The 19,432-nt window shown below is 52.2% G+C and overlaps 1 protein-coding gene across 1 annotated transcript in view; it reads left to right on the forward strand.

Moving 5' to 3' along the window:
- Nucleotides 1-19,184, forward strand: part of Shrm (shroom) — a 156,034-nt gene extending 136,850 nt beyond the window's left edge. The window contains exons 8-13 of the mRNA XM_076313542.1: nt 9,580-10,219; nt 10,411-11,383; nt 13,340-13,487; nt 16,863-17,073; nt 17,915-18,181; nt 18,803-19,184. Of these exons, the coding sequence (XP_076169657.1) occupies nt 9,580-10,219; nt 10,411-11,383; nt 13,340-13,487; nt 16,863-17,073; nt 17,915-18,181; nt 18,803-19,054 (2,491 nt within the window). The 3' untranslated portion in view covers nt 19,055-19,184. The remainder of the gene's footprint in view (nt 1-9,579; nt 10,220-10,410; nt 11,384-13,339; nt 13,488-16,862; nt 17,074-17,914; nt 18,182-18,802) is intronic.
- Nucleotides 19,185-19,432: the final 248 nt, after the last annotated feature.

Genomic DNA, 19,432 nt, shown 5'->3' on the forward strand with positions numbered 1-19,432 from the left:
CCGCGAACCTCGAGAAAATTCGACCGAGAACGAGCCACGAACGCCTAGTCGGCCACGAGACCGTATTTTCGCGGTTCCGTTAACAATAGGCCGCGCGAGACCGACGTTGATCCTTACACGCCGCGTCGATGACCCATCTTGAATACAATTAACCAGCTTAGAAAGCGACCGACCCGCCGGGAAACCGTCGCGATCGATAATTTCTAACGCGATTTCGTCGAGTCGGGTTCCCGTTGTCGCACCATCGTCGGCTCGGAATTCTCTCGAGGGTTTTAGGGCTTCCACGAGCCGTTTCCATAGAAGCCCTTGAGCACCGGCTGTGTTCCAATGGAAAATACTTCCGTGCTTTCGTCGCAGTTGTTGCCAAGTAAGCGCCGAAGATGTCTCGACGCGATAATATTGCGCAAGGTTTTAAGCTCTTTAGCGGGCATCAAAGTTACCAGAGAGCAGTGTTTGCGGTAACGTTCGCGATCTTATTGCGCGAAAACTAGTCGCGTTCACGATCCAAGTACCTACCAAGCTACGCGACTCGCAACTCGTTTCGATTTAAGGGGAAACTGTCGCCCTTCCGATTTCAAATTAATATTTTCAAGACTCTCTACCTGCGAGCGACGTTTCTTTTTTTAAAAATTGCGTCTATGCCGAGTTCTTTCGTTATTTACTTCGTCGAGAGCGTAGAATTCAGCGTAAACGAACGACGCGACAGAAGTCGCGTTACGCGACTTCGTGTCCGTCGATGAAGTCCAATTTTCACTTACTTGGACGCGTCTTTGGAAACGTCGAGCGATATCGGCTCGTTCGCGGTCAGACACGCATGTGCGCGTTGCACCGAGCATCGCGGCGCATAAACTTCACCGGCACGTTCCAGATGATTCGCTCGAATCGACATCCTTTTCTGTCACCGGATACGACGATCGCCGCAACGATCCGTCCCAACGAACAAACTGTTGGACTCGACGCTGTCATAAATATTAAATTGTTGCACTTCCTTCTGTCGTCCCCCCTCTCTCTTTCTCTCTCTTTCTCTCTCTTTCTCTCTCTCTCTCTCGATCCCGTGTCGCCAGTCATCGAGCACGAGATAGAGTTACGCGCGATTAAACTCGGTTCGAGTTAATTAGCGAGGTGTTGTAATAACCGATCGGGAGTTCACGATCTACCGGTGTCCATTATCTACGAATCGTGTATCTTAACAGGCGTAACGAACGTAACGTCCGACGAGTATTTTTAACGCCCGCGTAATTTGCTCGAATATTTTACGGGTCTATTGTCGCGTTACGGTTTGCACGTACGTTTCCAGAAACGAACTTCGCTTCGACCCCGAATGGACAATTCCACTTAACGATATTTTTACCGACAGGGGAGATAACCGACGCGAGTTCTCCTCGAGTTTATCGAGGCCTACGGTACGCGAACTTTGTCCGTATCGATTTCCAATATTGCGTTAATTTCTTTGCGTACCACTTTCGAACGCGATCGGGCGATTTTCGCGTTACAAAAATGAAAACGGAAACACTCGATTGTCCTCGCGTTTCGAGCACCGGCTCGCTCGGCCAATTATTCGCAGTTTACGTACCCGTGGAACGAACAAATCGAGTCGAACGATTCTTGGAATATCCTCGCGACTGGACACTTGGAGCCGAACCTTCGTTCCGAGTAAGCGCGCGGTAATTAGGCCGACGTTTATTAATTTACCGTTGGTGCGGCTCGATTACTTTCGTTCGATTAACGCGGATTCCGGAGCCGCGGCAACGTTCGCGTTCGACGACGTTTATTCCCGCGGAGCGACGATTCGTTTCTATGCTTCGATACGCCACCGGTATTTCCTTGGAATTTAATATTTTCGTAGATCGGGCGAACGCCCGAACGAACAAAACGAATCGGGATCTCGGATCGCGATAACCCTGCCCCCGGCACCCGGTCCCCGGCCCCCGGCCCACCGCGGGCAATGCACTCGCCGCTCGCGCCGCGTAATCTGGCCGCGATAAAAGAACGTTATCCACGCACCTAATTGCACCCGATCGAGACGATAACGCCCGAAGGAGTCTCGTTACACGCGCCCTGTAACCGGAAATCCGCGAAAACACGTACGCGGGTAATCGATGTTCCTCGGCGTTGCGTTCGAGAGAGATCGTTCCTCCCACAAAAATCGACCTACACGGAATCACCGTACCCGATATCGGATTATCGATATCTCCTTCGAGGAGATGGAAAAAAACTCGACCACCTCGCAACCGCGCCTATCTCTCGACATCGTCCATGTCCCGGCGAAACGAGAAAACCAACGGCGACGAACCGGGCCGCCGCGTTCGTAAATTATTCTTTAATATCCGCTGCCCGACCGACCGACGAGAAACACTCGAAACGCTATTACTTTCGTAACAAGCGCGATTTATGCCGGCGCGTAAGCGTCGTTAGTCGCGGCCAACCGAAACCCCTTCCACCTGCCTCTATCGTATCGGGAATCAATTTTCGATAAATAATACAAGAGCGATCGCGATTTCCGAGCTACTCCGAGAACACGAACCGTTACTTTGTCGTAACGGAGAATCGAAGAGGGCTTTTCCAATTGCTCGGATCCTCCGTGACCTTCGGGAGACCTTGAACCGATTTTTTGCCTCGGAGGTTTCGAGCGCGGTCGCGAGGTCGTACTCCTTTTTCCTTTTTTTTTTCTTCTTTTTCTTTCTTTCTTCGATTTACGGCACGGGTTAGACGTTGACATTGAACACGCGTGTACGCGTCAATTTGAATTGTAAAACTTCTCCGAGGTATATAGAAACGTAGGCGCACGGTGTTGCGCGTGATTTCTGGATCGTTATCTCTGGTTGCATTTATTCAGAAGCCGCGGTTTCGGATTCTATTGGGAAAGTTTACGATGGTGATTAATTCCGACGAGTTCTGTACATTTTAACGCACGCCACCATTTTTTCGGGTCATCGAATCGCCTCGCGCCTCGAGGAAAAGCTAACCACGCGATCTAATTGGACGACGCTCGAACAAACTCTTAACAGACTCTCGTTCTATCCCCTTATCGAGTAATTGAAAATTCGATCTTGAATTTTGCGCCGGTTGGAATTTTACAACGAATAATCGCCGATCCAAGGTCGTTCACCTCCGACAGCTACGACTATTTTGTACTCTGTACCTGTTTCCAGCCACCGTGCTTATCTTTTCAACGAAAATCTACTCAAGATACGCGACTAGTTCCAACTCTGCGCTAACCACCGTGTATGTACAATATCTTATCGATCCATCACAGACACAGTGTCTGCGGAGTGAGTCAAAGATACGCGTCGGATTCCTGAAAAAGGGTCAATACGTTTGCGCGAGCCTTATCGGCTTCCATGGAACCGATAGCGGCCGTACAGATAAACACCTACGATTTATCGGGCGTACAAAGTGGAGGCGATCGGCCGTGAAATACATCGGTGGCCATCAATTACTACGATACGCTGGTTCGCAGACCGGCTACTGGTTACACAGAAGTCGCTGCCGTCCATAATTCGTTCGATTTGTCGACTTTCGTCTCGCGATCCGCCATTAGGGGAGACGGGGGCTCGAAATCTCGGGGGTAAAAAGTCATTTATGCCATTTGCGTTAAACGCGGCTGCATCGTCGGAATGAAAACCCGTATTCTGGTAAAGCAGTTATTCGCATTGTATCGAGTGAGCGATCCACGTTTCTAACCACTTAACTTTTGCTGCCATTGAGTCTCTGTCGATGCAAATAATACCGTGTAACGTGAGTTTGTCGTTATTTAGTTATTCCAAACGAACAATCTCTAGCTTAGGAAGGTTGCTCGTCCAAATTTCTTAGTTTCACGCGTTACCTTCCGTCACAGGGAAACGGCGCTAAGAACCGTCGATTCGTTCGCGGCAGTTGAAAGAGTCGTGTTGGAGATAACAACTTTTGTTAAGAAAGGAAATGAACCAAAGTCTCGTCGACGTTACCTCCCGGCCGAGGTTTATCGGCGCGTTCTCCGCTCGAACGCTCCGGCAAGCTCGTGCGCGGCGCTTTACGCAACAGGCCCCTTTTTAGAGGTTTTATCGGTCAGGGTATTTTCTTCGGGCAACGCCGTGAAAAAGTAGCGCGCCGATTGAACAATACCGAACTCGATCGAAAAAGAAATAGAGGAATTCGATCCTAATCGTTCGCCGGGATAGGATAATCGTTCTCCGCGAAACTCTGCAATAGTATCCGCGGCGAGGAAATTGTAGCAACTTTCGAAATTGCTCGCGCATTTGCCCGTGCAACGTTCGCGATTAATCGTGGCGTTGATCTCCACGAAGGAATCGACAAATCGATGTTTTATTCTCTCTCGAGAACTTCCTCTCCGAAAATACTTGGCGCCGAGTAGGAAGGGACACCTCGACGCATCGGTAGCCTCTTCCGCGCGCGTGCGCGCGCACTTAATTAAGCCCTCGATCGAGCGGCTAACGTACGAGAAACGCAACGCGCCGATACGTTTCTCCGGCTCGCGAAAAAGAAAAAATCGTGTACATCGAAGCCATCGTGCCTTCCCGTCCAACGCGCGTGCATTATCCTCGCCGATAATTATCTTCGCTCGGGGAGGGAAGAAATAGAGGAGCCGTAGAGGGAGAGAGAGAGAGGAGTAACACGTGTCGCGAAAGGGGCTCCCTCGTGCGTGTACGGTGTTACGTACGGTCGTTGCTCGATGTAACTTTTAAGTCCCCGTGTCCGCGAACAGGCTACCGAGCCGATCGCGCAACAGTCAGGGTCGTTACTTGTTTCGCGAACCTTATTACCGGGGGCTCGTTTAAAAGCGCGCCGCGCGTACCTATATCGCGAGCGCGAAGCAATTTGCAAAGCACTCGCCGTACGCCTCTCCCCCCTGGGGGACCAATTTTCCGGGTTTCGAGCTTTTCCACGGTGGAGAAAAACCGTCGACGGAGTTGTCGGTTGCGGTTCCGGACTGCTCTCTGTCGGTGACTAGAAATCGGTTCGCGGCTAATTGGCGGAAAGATTTTCGCCACGGAATTTACATTCGCGAATAGGAAACCACGGAACTATCCTGTCTCCGTGCGTACGGCTTGCGTAATCGTATATACTTGTAAAATTATAGATCCCGCGCTAACGTCCCCCCACCCTCCGCCCCCCACGGGGGTTATGCAACGCAACGCGTCGCGTAACGGGTTCGCCGTAAGTACAATGGAATCGTTTACGGTAAGTAGCCGTGGTTTAGCGGCCGATTCAGCGGGGAGGCACCGAAATACGACACTGGAGGCTAAAAAGAAAAGAAAATATAGGAAAACGCGAACGACGGGAGAGAGATCCGCCGGAGACGATAGCGGAACACGCGCAATACTCGCGGAAGCGATTCCGCGAGCTCGAAGATCCGGGAGGCGGTGATTTTTTTATTCGTCGGACGTTTCTCACGCTGAACTATCGTCCGCTTCGGAAACGACGCAGAAACCCGCGGCGAGAACTACTCCGTGATCTCCCGACATCGCCATTTTTCCACCGTTGCGAAATTTTTTTATCTCCGGCCAGGTTCGACGACTGCTCGCCGGATTTTCCGTTAGGCGGGGATTTCGCGAATGCGCGAAATGTTTCCAGAAAAGAATTCGCGGTCGTTCCCGCGAAACGTTGAATTTTCGAACACGGTGCAAGTTCGATACACGACTTGTTTGCAACCACCGGTGTTTCTTTCGAAGTGTCGGCGGATAGAAACTTCATAAATATCCTACCGACTTTAATACGATTTAATACGTCGGTGTTGGTTATTTTGCACCGGCATCGGCGGTGTTACTCGTCGACTCGGCTTTCATCGGTTTAACAAACGAGTAAATAATTCACGCCGTGACCGGGCAGAAATTGCGTTCAGCTTCGTCAGAACGTCCGAACGATGTTGTCCGTTTAAATTACACGGGCTCGTGTTATCGATCATCGATTACGGGCGATAGTTTTGAATTAGTCGCGCGTCGATTGAAAAACGAGGAGCGCGTATAGAATTCGAACGTCGGCGTCGTCTTCGAAATCGACACGACCGACACCTAAAAACCTCTAACGGTTTCAACTGCAAGACCTCGGCCCGTGAAAACCTCGATTCTTATAATAGCGATTGCCGAGAACTCCGTACGCCGCCTTCGAATTTGACGAATCGCGTTTCACTTGACACACTTTGTCGCAACACCGAACTATCGAATATCGTCGAATTAAAATTACCGTTAATTTTCACCGTGGGTGTGCGAAACGCCTCTGCCCCTATTGACCGCACCGATCGAAATGTATCGACCTGTACTCTCGAGCAACGATACTCGTCCAATTTTCGAACACGATCCAATTTCTGGGACAACTTTTTCGGTTCCGCGTTGAATAAATTTCGCAATTTACTTTTCAATAACCGTACGTACGGATGTGCGCGTAAACGGTGAATAAAGTAAAAAGTTACTCGAGGGCAGCGGTCGTAAGGTCGATATTCGTCGAGCGAGAAATGACGTGGTTCGAAGAACTGCGCGTCTTTCGGCTCGTTTTCCCACCGAATTTGCATACACGAATATTATGACAGTTCTGGCAGGAGGTCGTGGAATTGTGTCGACCCGTCCGCGTGATTAGAATCGAGACGCGAATTTTACTTTCGTCCTTCGCTCGGGCCACCTCGTTACGGTAAAAAAAACTTTCTTTTCCGGCCGGTAGACGCGATCCTAGCAAGAACAGGACAGATATCGCGTCGCGAGTGGAGCATTCCGGTGCGAAACAGCCGTGCGAACCTCGAGCGAGATGTTTCCACGAAGAGGAACAGCACTTCGAACGCGGATACTTTCGACGCAGTATCGCCTCGAAAATGATTTTCTCTCGAGAGGACCGTCGAGTTCGTTCCACCACCGATCGACGTACCGATCGTGGTACTCTCGTTGGAGGAAACCGAGCGTAGAAAATCCAAAGAGGAAAGGTGCGAGAAAGCAATACTTTTATCGTCGCTTGGGAGCGGAATATTAACGAGCCGCGCGATGAACCCGAAACGAGCGAAACAGTTCGCGATAGCGTGACTCGCGTAGAAGTTTGCAATATAATACGCTCGATCAAAATGCAATAGCGAACCGTACGCGACGCGTTATAGGAGATCGGAATCTTATATGTAAACGCAGTCGAAACTGTGCTCGATTCGACCCGGTCGTTCTTGATCGATTAATCGAGGAAAGTGATTCAAGGCGTAGCTCATTTGACCGGATTTCGCGTTGCTCCTGTTACACGCGCGCGCACGCCCCCTGCTACCGTCGATCCGGCATGCAACGACGATATTACGACAGACATGGCATGGCAATGTCAGCCCAGATTCGATTCAAACAAATTTGACACATATATCGTCCAATGGAGAACGTCGATCGTGCGATCAAATCGATGCGCGGTTCCCGGAAACCGATATCAATTGTCGATAAATCATCGCGGATAGCGATTTACGAACGCGGGAATAATTCTATCGAGTTTGAAACAATTGCGCCCCGATCGCCATCGATTCTGGATCAAAATAACAAACATCCTGATAAATTCGAAAATCGTACGCTACGGATCGCAGCTGACTCGGACGAACTTAATCGTGGATTCTCGCCTTACTCGTACGATTAAAAATTTGTTTTTCGCTAAATCGAGTATATGTTCTTAGCGATAAGAACTGCCCTTCGCCCCTAAAAGAAATACAACGACCCTTTCGGTGCTACGATCGATCGTTACCCAACGAACGAAAGATTCCTTGTTTTCGTTCCAGGACGAGACGAAGGAATTCCTAAGTAAACGTTTCGTAAGGAGCAACAGACGTTACACTTTCCTCGTGGATACGGATGGCTTTCGCACGAAACGTGAGACGCGTCTTACATAATTAAATCCTGGACGAACGCGTAACCCAATCTCGTCTAGGCTGGTTGTTCTTCGAGTTCCCTCGAAGATCGAATCGTTTTCCACCGATGGAAAATCGTTGCGGGAAAGGCTCCCGGTTGGTTTCTCAGAAGCGGAACGGTCGTTTGAGATTCACGTAACGCGCCCGTCGTCGGTCGCATCCGGTCTCGATTAAGCGTCGTTCGTATTTATGATGCGCGCGGCAGAAGGGCTGGCCGCTCGCACCGGCCGCCGACGATTAATCAATCGCGCCACGCGATTAATCATCGGGGATGCGTCGGTAATATTTCGCAACGCGTACCCGAACAATGGTTCGCTTTTACTCTCGGCCGCCTCGGCAAAGAGCACTTTGTTCCGTTCGAGGAATCGCGATACATTCGACAAACGCCAATCCCATGCACGATTGGGAATATGGAAATAAATTGTATCGTACAAAGGGCCGAGATAACGAGCCAACGAGTTTCTCCGACGGACCGTACGTACCGGTGACTCTGTCAGTATTCCAGGACCGTAATTACGTGTCAATTACCGCACCGAAAATATCGTAATAAATTACGAGAAATTAATTGTAACGAGCGTAAACGAGATCGGGATAGAATCTCCATTCCGTTGCTCGGTGGATTTATTTATACACGGGGCGGTGCACGCTGCTGGGAGATTATTCGTGTTGTACGGGCGCGTACAAATGTCACGTTACACGGAATCGTTCACCGGTGTGTTTGTAAACCGTAGGGAAACGAATATTTTCGTGGAGCACCGCGAATCGACGGAGCGTAAAAGTCGCGGGTGAAATTGCAACGATTTTCGTATCTCTTTCGAGTTGAATTTATCGTCCAGCGGCTGCGGTCGTCGTTCCGCTTTAAAGAGCGGTTCACCGGACAAAAACTGGGAACCAACTTGGAGGAAATTGGGTATTCTCGAGCGCGTTCGTTTTTCCAGCCGAGCGTACGGCACCGTGGAAGGTTCACGCGTTTACACGCATCGGAATCGAGCTTGAAACGAATATCACCGCTTGTCCCGATCCGCCCGGCCGCGACGATACGCTCGAGATAACGATCGGATCGGGGAGAAGTCGCCTCGTCGGTCGTTGTACATACAAATGACCCTCGAAATTCCATCGAAATTCGAACGATCTCGGTTCTCGAGCATGATCTTGCGGCCGTGCGTCGAGGTGGGTCTGCTTCGAAACGGCCAGATGTAACTATTTATTTATGGAAATTAGAAGTGGCGCGGGTCTGCGTGTTTTCGGCGTCTTGTCGCTCTATTTTCGCGCGCGTATTTTTGATTACCGAACGCGTGACTTTCGAGCGCGGTAACCGCGTTAAAAATAACGAACACGGTAAACTGTTTCGTCCGTACCGGAAAACCTGTCGACGACGCGAAGGTGACGATAACGGACACTGTGTCACGGGGTGTGTCGTTGCAGTTGAATATTGAACTTGCAGCGAGCTAGAATTTCTTATCTACGCGAGTCGTCGCACGGATATCGTTCAACAAACAGAATCGATCGAACTCTGACGATTACGGGCCGATAAGACGGAACGGAAAAGAACGATCGGTCGCTCGAGGCGATCGCGTAGCTTTCTTTTCCTCCGTAAATTTTCGGGGCCGTAAAATTAGGTGCTCCTAAGGGAGAATACCTTCTCCCCCGATATCTCGAGCACCCACGGTCGAAATAACCGATCGTCGATCTCCCCCAGTGGTTGAATTCAATTTCTTCGGTTTCAGGAGCCAATCGAAGGCCTCCTACTTGGCCTACCGGAGGGAACGCGGAGCCCCCGATAGCGAGGGCAGCTACAAGAGGACAATGTCACCGACTTCCCGCTTAGAGGATTGGCCACCACCGCGGGATCACGACGATCCGGTTCTGTTGCGCGTCACGCCTCATCATCCGTTGCAGCACCATCACCATCACCATCACAACAATCACCATTCGCAGCCGCTGGAGCTTTCCAAGTCCCACAGCGTGGACGCTCTTCATCATCGGCTGGAGGAACGATCCGCGCAGCAGCAACAGCAACAGCAGCAGCAGCAGCAGCAGCAGCAACCGCAACAACAACAGCAACACTCGGCCGAGGTGATCGGAAAGTTGTCGCACGAGTTGAACAAGAAGCAGCAAGCGAGCGAGGCGAGGTCGCGAACCAACGAGAATAATAACAACGATAATCTCGAGGATCGACATCAGCATCACCATCATCATCACCATCATCTGGAGAAGAGACAGCAGGAAAAGAGGCACGATTACGAGCAACGTAGGGAACGACTGTCGCCCCAGAGCGTCGAGGTTCTTAACGACAGGAACCGACAGCTGGAACGCGAACGCCGGAAGCTGGCGGCTAGCTGCGAGCCCCTACCCCAGAACCGAGAGGTAATCTTTCTTTCAGGATCGGTTTCCGGTGTAGGCCGTACTTTGTACGTTGAAACGTAGCTTCGATTCTCGGGGCACGGGAAACCGTTGAAACTTTGTCTCTTTCTTTTCCTACGATCGATCGTTCGAATTCGAACGAGAACGGTAAAAAAAAAAAAAAAATATGTGCATTGTAATGTTCTCGTGCGCAGAAGCAGTCCCGCAGCTTGGACGCCCCCTCGTCGGTCGAAGAGGACTTCTTCCGCGAGCGGAGCGCCACGATCGAAATGACCTCGCAGAACATCGAGCTCCTGAACCGTCGCAACGAGAAGAGAGCGTGCGCCACCTCGACCTCGACCGGCACGATCGCCACATGCATCACGACGTCGTCGACGTCGACGACCATGACGATCACGACGGACGGTTGCTGGCCACGGGGACCGGAGCCGCAGAATTCCATCGAGACGTCACCAATCGCCGAGAGACCACCGCCACCGACCAGTTCACCCCCAAGGTCGCCGAATCGGATCGACGGGGACGCTCGAAGAGGCGCCGTGCCCAGACGATCCGGAAGTTGCTCCAGTTCCTCCTCCTCGAGCCGATCGTCCGATCCGCGGGTCTCACCGCGTAACTTGTCCAGTAGTTTCTCGAAGATCGAAGGCTCGCCCACCAGCAGAAAGGTTTCCAGTCCGACCCAAACGGACAACACAGGTTCCTCGAACAGATCCGGCTCGCCGACGCAAATACGCGCGAACCAGACCAAGGAGATAGAGCTGAGAGTGGAGAGATCGTCCTCGTCCGCGAAGTCCAGGTCGGGAGGCAGGTCCTCGGTGTCCTCGATCTCCAGCGTCTCCAAAGCGTCCTCGTCCTCGTCGCCCAGAAACTCGCCGATCGAGGCCGAGAAATCCTCCGCGCCAGCGTCGCCCTGCGTCTCCCCGCAGCCGGGGATAGAGGGCCTGACACTGGTGCAACGCACCGAGGTGGTTCTACGCGTGAACGCCGCCACCAGCGACGCCGCCTCGCAGACCGACATCTTGGAACCCACCGAGCCCGAACCGACCGCCAAGAGCCACGAACTGCTACCACCCTGTCGAAAGAAACTGCCCGAGGAGATCGAGTGCGAGGAGCTGGGCCGGGATCTAGCCAGCCAGCTCAATCCGAACGACAAACTGGTGCCACTGTTAGGTGAGTGTCGTCGCCCAAACGTCACCTCGAACGCGTGGACCGACGAGGTTCGGCCGATCTTTCGAGGGAACTAGGAGGGATCTAGGAAACTTCGAAATTAAGACTCCTCTCGTCGGTACTGAGCTCAACGGACGTTGGTCGATCGGGAAAGAAAAGAACGAACGTGTACACAGTATCGAACAGAGACTATTTTCGTCGATTGACGTTCGTATCGCTAGAAAATCGCTACCAGGACGATTTATTTACCTCCCTTCCCTGTACGTAACTCTATCGGTTCGGTGTCAACCGGATAACACTTTGGTATTATATCGCGAAGCGTTTGAAAGCACGTTGACGAGTTTGCGCGACAGAAAAAAAGAAACTAAACAGAAGCAAGGAGGAGGAAATTATACTCGGAACCTGACGGTATGTTCGAGCACCTGTGTTTTGTTTTCGTATCGACGTACTCTCGGCAGCGACGATGACGAAACGTAAACAGCGCGGTGGGGACGAGACTCGGTCGCGTACCGAGCGACGAATTGGATCGATAACCGAGACATTGCCGTGTCTCGGCTTCTCGATTCGAGTCGTTGCCTACGAACGTAGGAGTGCGAACGCTTCGATGGCTACCGAGGGGAACGAAAACCAGATTGCAGTTTACGATCCGGGGGATGAAGGAACTCGTTCGGTCGCACGATGGGACAGTTACGCGTCGTCGCCGCGCCTATACTGCACGCTTTGCGCTCGACTTTAATTCCCGGCTTAGCCTGATCCCGGATTACCCGCGTTCGCGTCGATTACGTCTAATAAAAGCCGTGCAAACACCGGTGTTAGCGGAATTCTCCGGCGTCGTTCCACAGTGGCTTACCGTAATCCTACAGATTTAGTGCGGCTAATGTCGTCATCGGACTTCCAGCCGGGATTTCGATCTACCTGCGCGAGGCTCTCGTTGTTCTCGTTGTTGCGCCCCGCGATTTGCGAACACGCGAGGCACTCGCCGCGCGTTTAGAAGCGACGCCCCCGGCCACGTACGCGAACACGGCGTCGTTTGCACCTTTGCGCGCGTACACTGTTCCTCGTTCGTACAGTCGTCGCGGTAAACGTTTTATTTTCGATTTAAAACGCGAATCTTCGCGCCTTGGAGGACCAAATTTCATCAACGATTCCAAGGGATCGCTAGGAGAAGCTTTCCGTTTCGGCATTGGCTCGAAAAGCGTAGCTACCAGGTTCTGCTACGTTCGAGAGAATCTTGACTCTGTTTCTGTTTCTTTTCTTTTTTTTTTACGCGAATTACGCGTGCTCGATTCTAAAATCGCGACAAATTCACGGGATGTCTTTCGAAAAGTTTACCCGCGAAGATTCAACGCGGAGTGTTTTCGATGGTCGAACGAGATAGGAATCGCGGGACATTGAAATCACCGCGTATCGTTTCCTCGTGGCCGTGCACGAACGAGATCGGATCGGGTGTATTTTTCGCGGGAAACACCTGTGTCCGTAACAACGGCGAGGAGAAAGCTCCGCGGTCGGGAATGTTACAAATCGTCGTAATTTGTAAACCGAGTCGGTTCGGCGAGTCTTATCGCGGCTCGTACGCGCTCCCCGATGTAGCGCCGTAAGAGATAAAAATAAAACCAGCCGCGATAAGACGAGTTTGCTCAATGAAAGCATCCAGCGGATTCGAAACGGAGAGTCGCGCCGGGACCGATATCGTACGCGCGTTGAAAATCGCTCGTGCGTCATCGCCGAGACGCCGAGAGGAGTCGAGACGTAGTCCATCGGTCGAGGGCGACGACCCTTCGTTTTAACGAGCACCACCCCATTGGACGATCGTGTTATTCAATTACACGTCGGTGAGCTCTCGCGATATCGAACGCACGCGTTGTGGCTTCCATGCCGGGACGAGGATTCCTGGAGCGTATAGAGGAGAGTGGTGGGGTGTGGGAGCGAGGAGCGTGTGTAACCGTTCGTTCTTATCAGTTCCAGCGCCGGAGCACAAGAAGCCCACCGACTACGTTTCCGGCCTGTTCAGGGTAGAGGCGACCTTGCAACCGAGACCGAGGCGCCGACTCTCCCTCGAGGAGCCGACGACCCCGTGCTCCGAAAATGGACCCGACGACGAGAAAAAGTAAGATTCGACGTAATACGATCGTAATTACGGTAATTACCGGCATCCATTTCGGGAACCTGGGTATCCATTAAGGAAACTGGTACGGAATCGAAGCCTACATCGCGCGGATACGAGAGATAGATGCCAATGGAGATTTCGGGAAGGGAGGACGTAAACGGAGAAAGAAATTCAAGAGGCGCGGGCTCGCGAGACGCGAGTAACTCGTCGCGGATAACTCGCTTCGTTCGCGTCACGCTTCGCGAGCACGATACGGAACGAGTGCGCGCCGTATCCGGGCTTCTCGCCGCGATTCCTCGGAGAACTTTTCGGGAAATAAATGCAGGGATTCTCCCGGTTTAATATACTTGGAGAAACGAGATGGTTCGCGGTCGCGAACGCCGCTCGGAAGCTCCTCGAGCGTGTACCGTGAAGGACGACGATACGAGATCCGCTCGCGAGATCCTACCGCTCGTGTTTACGTTCTTGAACAACCTTGAGCGCTCGGTCGTTAAATTCGCTTTAAAAGCGACAGCTCTCCGTCTTCTTCGCGTGGAATAACAGATAGAACGGTTCGCTCGAAAAAGAAAAACGGTGTCGACCTTCTGCGTCCTTCGCGTCTCCATCTCGCGCGAAATTCGAACGAACTATCGATGTATCTCGCGGGTCGATTCGGAGATTAAAGTCGACGTTGCGCTCGAGTTCCACTCGATAATTACAGGAGCGAGTGCACGCGAGTGTTGCGCGGATTTTGAGAAACGTTCGCAGGTACAACCGGATAGAATTCCGATGCCGTTTCTTCGGGGTCGAGAGGCTAAGATATTGCAAGATTTCGCGCTCGAAGAATTTATTCGCGACTAAATAGTACCAGTTCGTTTCGATTCAGAAAGTAGCGACACCGTTTAAAAATCTCTCTCTCTCTCTCTCTCTTTGTCTTTCTCTATTGCTGGATCCAACGGTACTCTCGTATTCCGATCGCCGGGTTTCGTAGGATCTGCGATCGCTTCGCGCGCGCGCCTATCGCCGTTTTTTGTTATCGTCGTTACATAAACGTTAACCGATCGTCGATCGTCCCGAACGATACGGGACGTCGATATTTCATACGGGTTGCTCCACGCGATGCTTTGACTGGCACTTTCACCGAACGCCACGAAACTCTGGGATGGTTGGCTATCGATCGCGGTTTCGTGTTTTTAATATTTACGTCGGACGGTTCGTTATTGGCGCGCACGCGCGTTTAAGCGAAATTGCGCGAGGGCCGATTAATAACACGGCGAACGAGCTCGGGTATCCCGTTGGAAACGGTGCCAAGGAGTTTCCCCTTTTTCACGGTGCACGGTGAAGAAAGAGAGAAACAGAGAGAGAGAAAGAGAGAGAAAGAGAGACAGAGAGGGAAATATCCTCGACACGTGGCTAAAGAGGTCGCGCGCGGACCGTTGCTCGCGCAGAGATCCTTTCTTGTCCAATGAGTGACGTTTACGTGGGCGTGGATCGCGGAGACTCCTAACCGGGCATCGTTAATGAACCTCCATTAGCGTCGGGATTTAATTGTCGTTTTTCAACGACGCCGAGCGCGGATCGACGACACGGTTCGACGGCCGAACGAAGCCGCGGTACCATTCGCGACTCGGCAACATTTTCGTTCAACGGTAACCTCCACTATCCGTTCGCGCGCGTTGTTCGAACTCGCGGGCAGAGATACGCCGAGGAGTCTTCAAATTATCGAAACGAACCTTTCGAAAATTTCTCGACAAGACGCGAGAAGATCGACGAAACGTTCCTGTCGACCGCGAACTTTGAAAAACGTGCGCAAATTGTCTTTCGTAAACGTAGTTTTCCATCGTACTCGGGATCCCGCGAAAAATCGCAACACCGAGTTTTCCGTGCTCGGTGCGATCTGGAATCCTTCGTTCGATCGGGGACAATATTTCCCCAGGCACGCGTCGAGAGAAAGTACCAGAGGCGCAAGATTGTTGCGTAACTAGCCATAAATGATATTGTTAGGCCGGCTACTCGGTGGTCTACGCATCATTTTGCTCGGCAGTCTGCGAGCGACGACCGTTGACATCGTTTCGATCGATCGCGCGCGCGCCCGCGAAAACCCCGTCCAAGGATGGAGGAGACGGTGCATTCGGGGAAGTACGTCGCGATCTTTGTTTTCCTCCGGTGGCAGGGAATCGGGCCGGCTAGTCTCTGATTCGCGATAGATCGTGCAATTACGGGTCGTAAACTCGCTCGAGTTGGATTCGTTCCGCGTAACGGACGTTCCACGGACAAACGATCGGGCAGAAGTTAATAGAGTTCTTTGGTACGCTTCGAGGAACTCGGGGCCAAAGAGCTCGTCACCGCGCCCCGCCGTACGGAAAGATTCGCGCTTTCGAAAGCGGCCGCGGAGATGCGCGCCTAAACGACGATAAAATCCGGCCCGCGACGATATTTGCGGCGCGCGGGGCCTCCGACTTCCGGTTTTCATTAATTACGGCGCGTCTAGCTCGTCGAGCGGTCGCGGACGTAATAGTCGGTGGATCGGCGTGGTTGATTTTCGAACCGCCTCCGGTGCGGTCACTTTACTCCGCTTTCCTTTCTTTATCACTTTCTCCTCTTTTATAGAGTCACTCTCGGTCGGCGCGCACTCGCGCACGCACGCGAAACATATCTCGCACGGGTGTACGTTCCCCGGTAAATATTCGATCGCCGCGATTCGGTGCCATCGTCCCACCTGCGAAATCGAAACGAGGGTGCCGCGTCTCGGCTTCGAGAAACGAACCTGCGGTTTTTCTTTCACGCCGGAGAACGGACCGCGCGTTCGATCGATGCTTCTCGAGTCGATGGATTCACTATCGACGAAGTGACTGCGTAAAACTCACCACCGAAAACGTCGAGGATCAACGATCGTTCCCGATCACTTTGCGTTGGGTTTCGAGTCATTTATCAACGGTCTATCGTATTCCATTTACACTTCTTTCTTATGCTCTTGAGTAGACGTTCGCTCGATTTACGACACAGAACCGACGAAATGAACTCGATAAGGTAAACTATCACGCACACGTACGTGCACCTCTTCGCGTTACGTACGTGAACAGTGCGAAACGACAAAGCAAAGACGTCGCGATTGCGTTGCTCGTTCCAACACTGACACTCGAGCTATCGTCGAGATTTTTAAAGAGACGCGAGAAATCTCTCGATACCCAACCGATCCGCGAACATTGCGGATCCCGGAACGCGGGACTTTTCCGCGGTCGTAAATCATTTCGTGGACGATCCCTCTTCCGCGAAACGCGAGGATCGATTCAACCGTGAGTCACGCGGGTGACGCAACCCGATCGTACGCGATCGCGAATCGACGAGATCGTTTTTCCGCTGGAGAGATTTACCGATCTTCTGGACTGTTTGCAGACACGAGACGATACCTTCCGCTCCGGTCACTCCGTTGTCCGCCGATCCGACCAGCCCTCTGTCACCGACATCTGCGTACTTCACCACGTCCGAAGGGAAAGCCAGGTTCCTGACCAGATACTCGCGGGATGTGACCGTCGAGGGTCTCGGGCGCCAGGAGGACGCCCCGCCAGTCATACCCACGGACAGCCTTGATCTCAGACAAAAGAAGGTACGATCGATTTATCTTTTCCTCCAGCACGTGACACTTTGCACGGAGTGCACTCCCCGCGGAGAGTGGAGATGGGAATAGAGATCTCGGGAGCGAAGACCCTTTGGCGATATAACGCGTACGCGAAAAGTTTTATAGAAACAGTTGCTCGAAAACGTCCGCGTTTTCGAAGAACGCGCGAGGGTTGTCGACGGGTTGTCGTCGATTCGAGATTACGACAGTAGAGGTGCGATGAACTGAAATATTCTTTCGTTGTCGGTGTTCGTTCGAATCGGCAAGAATGTTCCCACAATTATCCCTCGCGGTAGCGAAAGGCTTGAAAAAAGTAAGGAAAGAAAGATCGAAGGAAAAGCGCTCGAATCTCGATTCAGGAAACACCGATCCCCGGTGTATGTACGTAATTCCTCTCGCGAGAGCTCGCAACGGGCATCGCCGCTCCTAACGAGCCTGGTTTTCGTTCTCCTCGCTTCCTCGTGTTTTCTATTAACCCCCCTCGAAGATCTACTTTTCACAGTCGAGCACGGGATCCTCGTTTTCCACGGTCCCGTGGCTCTTTCCCTTTCGCGCGAAGTCATCGCGAATCCAATCGGAGCGTTCGTTAGCGTGCACCCGTAATGCGCGGGTCGATCGATCAAAACCGCCTGCGACCTAGAAATCGGTGCAACGATCGTTGCATCGGTCAAGGGGAGTAATGCATTTTTGATTCGTTGGCGATCACGGTCGAGGCGATCGCGCGTTCGTGACCGTGAGGAGAGGGGAGGGGGTGTGGCGTGAAATCGCGAAACCTTTGTCGATGGTTCGTCCGGAGCTCGATCGAAACTGCAATCGATTCTCTTCGCAGGAGGAGCTGATGACGAGGCTCGACAAGAAGCTGGTGGTCCTCAGGGCCGAGCAGGAAGCCGTCCGTGAGGAGGGCGATGTGAACGAGGCGTTGGGCGCGCGCGTCGCGACGCGGATCTCCGCGGTGGCGCGACCGGCCGAGGCGTCCAAGTATCGTCTCCACGTGGAGGAGGTCGGCAAGATCACGAGCCTTCTGCTAGGGCTGAGCGGACGACTGGCTCGAGCGGAGAACGCCCTCTACGGAATGCCGGCCGATCACGCGGAAAGAGTGAGTATTCGGTAGCGGTTTTCGAGAACTTATTTTTGCGTAACCCTCCTATTAATTGATCGCGAACAGAGGTTATCGAAGCGGTGCGTACGCCCGATTCTTAATTGGACGTTTGTGCTTCGGAACGTTCCGAGCGATTTCCAAGAACGGCCGTTACACGGTCGTTTGTTCCACGACTCGCGTACAGAAACGCGCGATAATTCCCCGCGTACCTGGAATCGAGGCGATAGATTCTTCGTAGAAACGTTAACCGTCTGCCAAATTACACCGATCGCCATAGTATACGATTGCGCGCGTATCGAGAGCCGTGGAATTCGCGTTCAAAGGGAATAGAAATGCTCGATACTTTTCCAAAGTGCGTTCCAGTTAATTATTCCGGGCGATCGTACAGAGTTTTTTCCACGATGGTTCGCAACGTGGAAAATAACAGTTTCTTTTTCTCGTTAATCGCGCGATTCGTGGTCGTTGAACGCGCGAATATTTATCCGGTCGATTGGAAGTCCCGTCGATCAACAGCGTAATCGTTGCGGGTACCCTTCAAGATAGGAGAAAGAATTGAATTTCTATGATTCGCGCGGTTGTTTCGAGCCTCTCGCGAACAGTACGCTTTCGTGTTCGCAGAAAATCCTGGAGAGCAAGAGGGACAAGCTGATGGACCAGTTGGAGGAGGCGAAGATCCTGAAGGGCAACATCGACAAGCGGAGCGTGAACGTATCGACGATCCTCGCGAAATACCTGAACGAGGAGGAGTTCGCCGACTATCAGCACTTCATCAACATGAAGGCGAAGCTGATCGTGGACGGTCGCGAGATTCAGGACAAGGTGAAACTCGGGGAGGAGCAGCTAGCCGCGCTGAGAGAAGCGATCGACTAGTCGTAACAATGGAGGACCGATCGCGAGTAAAACGCGCGTGGAAGCTACCAATCGCTCGCGAACGCGCGCAACATTTGTCAAATCTTTCGACCGCGGAACCAACGACAGGATGGAGACGGGCGCGTAAACTCCATCGGTTTCGCGGCGACTCGACGAATTTTTGTATCCGCTGTTTACGCGCGTATCCTCGAAATCGGTGAACGGAAAGCGACAATCTCCCCCCTCCACCCACACACACACATACACCCAATCGGTAGATAAATCGGTAGCTTCGAATTATTTTTGAACGCGTGTTGTTTGTATATAATATATTGTTCTTCGAGTCCCGGACGAACGAAGCGTCGCGGAGCCTTTTCGTCGACGAAAAAGAAAACCGGA

This window comes from Ptiloglossa arizonensis, chromosome 6, assembly GCF_051014685.1.
Source record: "Ptiloglossa arizonensis isolate GNS036 chromosome 6, iyPtiAriz1_principal, whole genome shotgun sequence".
Taxonomy (NCBI): domain Eukaryota; kingdom Metazoa; phylum Arthropoda; class Insecta; order Hymenoptera; family Colletidae; genus Ptiloglossa; species Ptiloglossa arizonensis.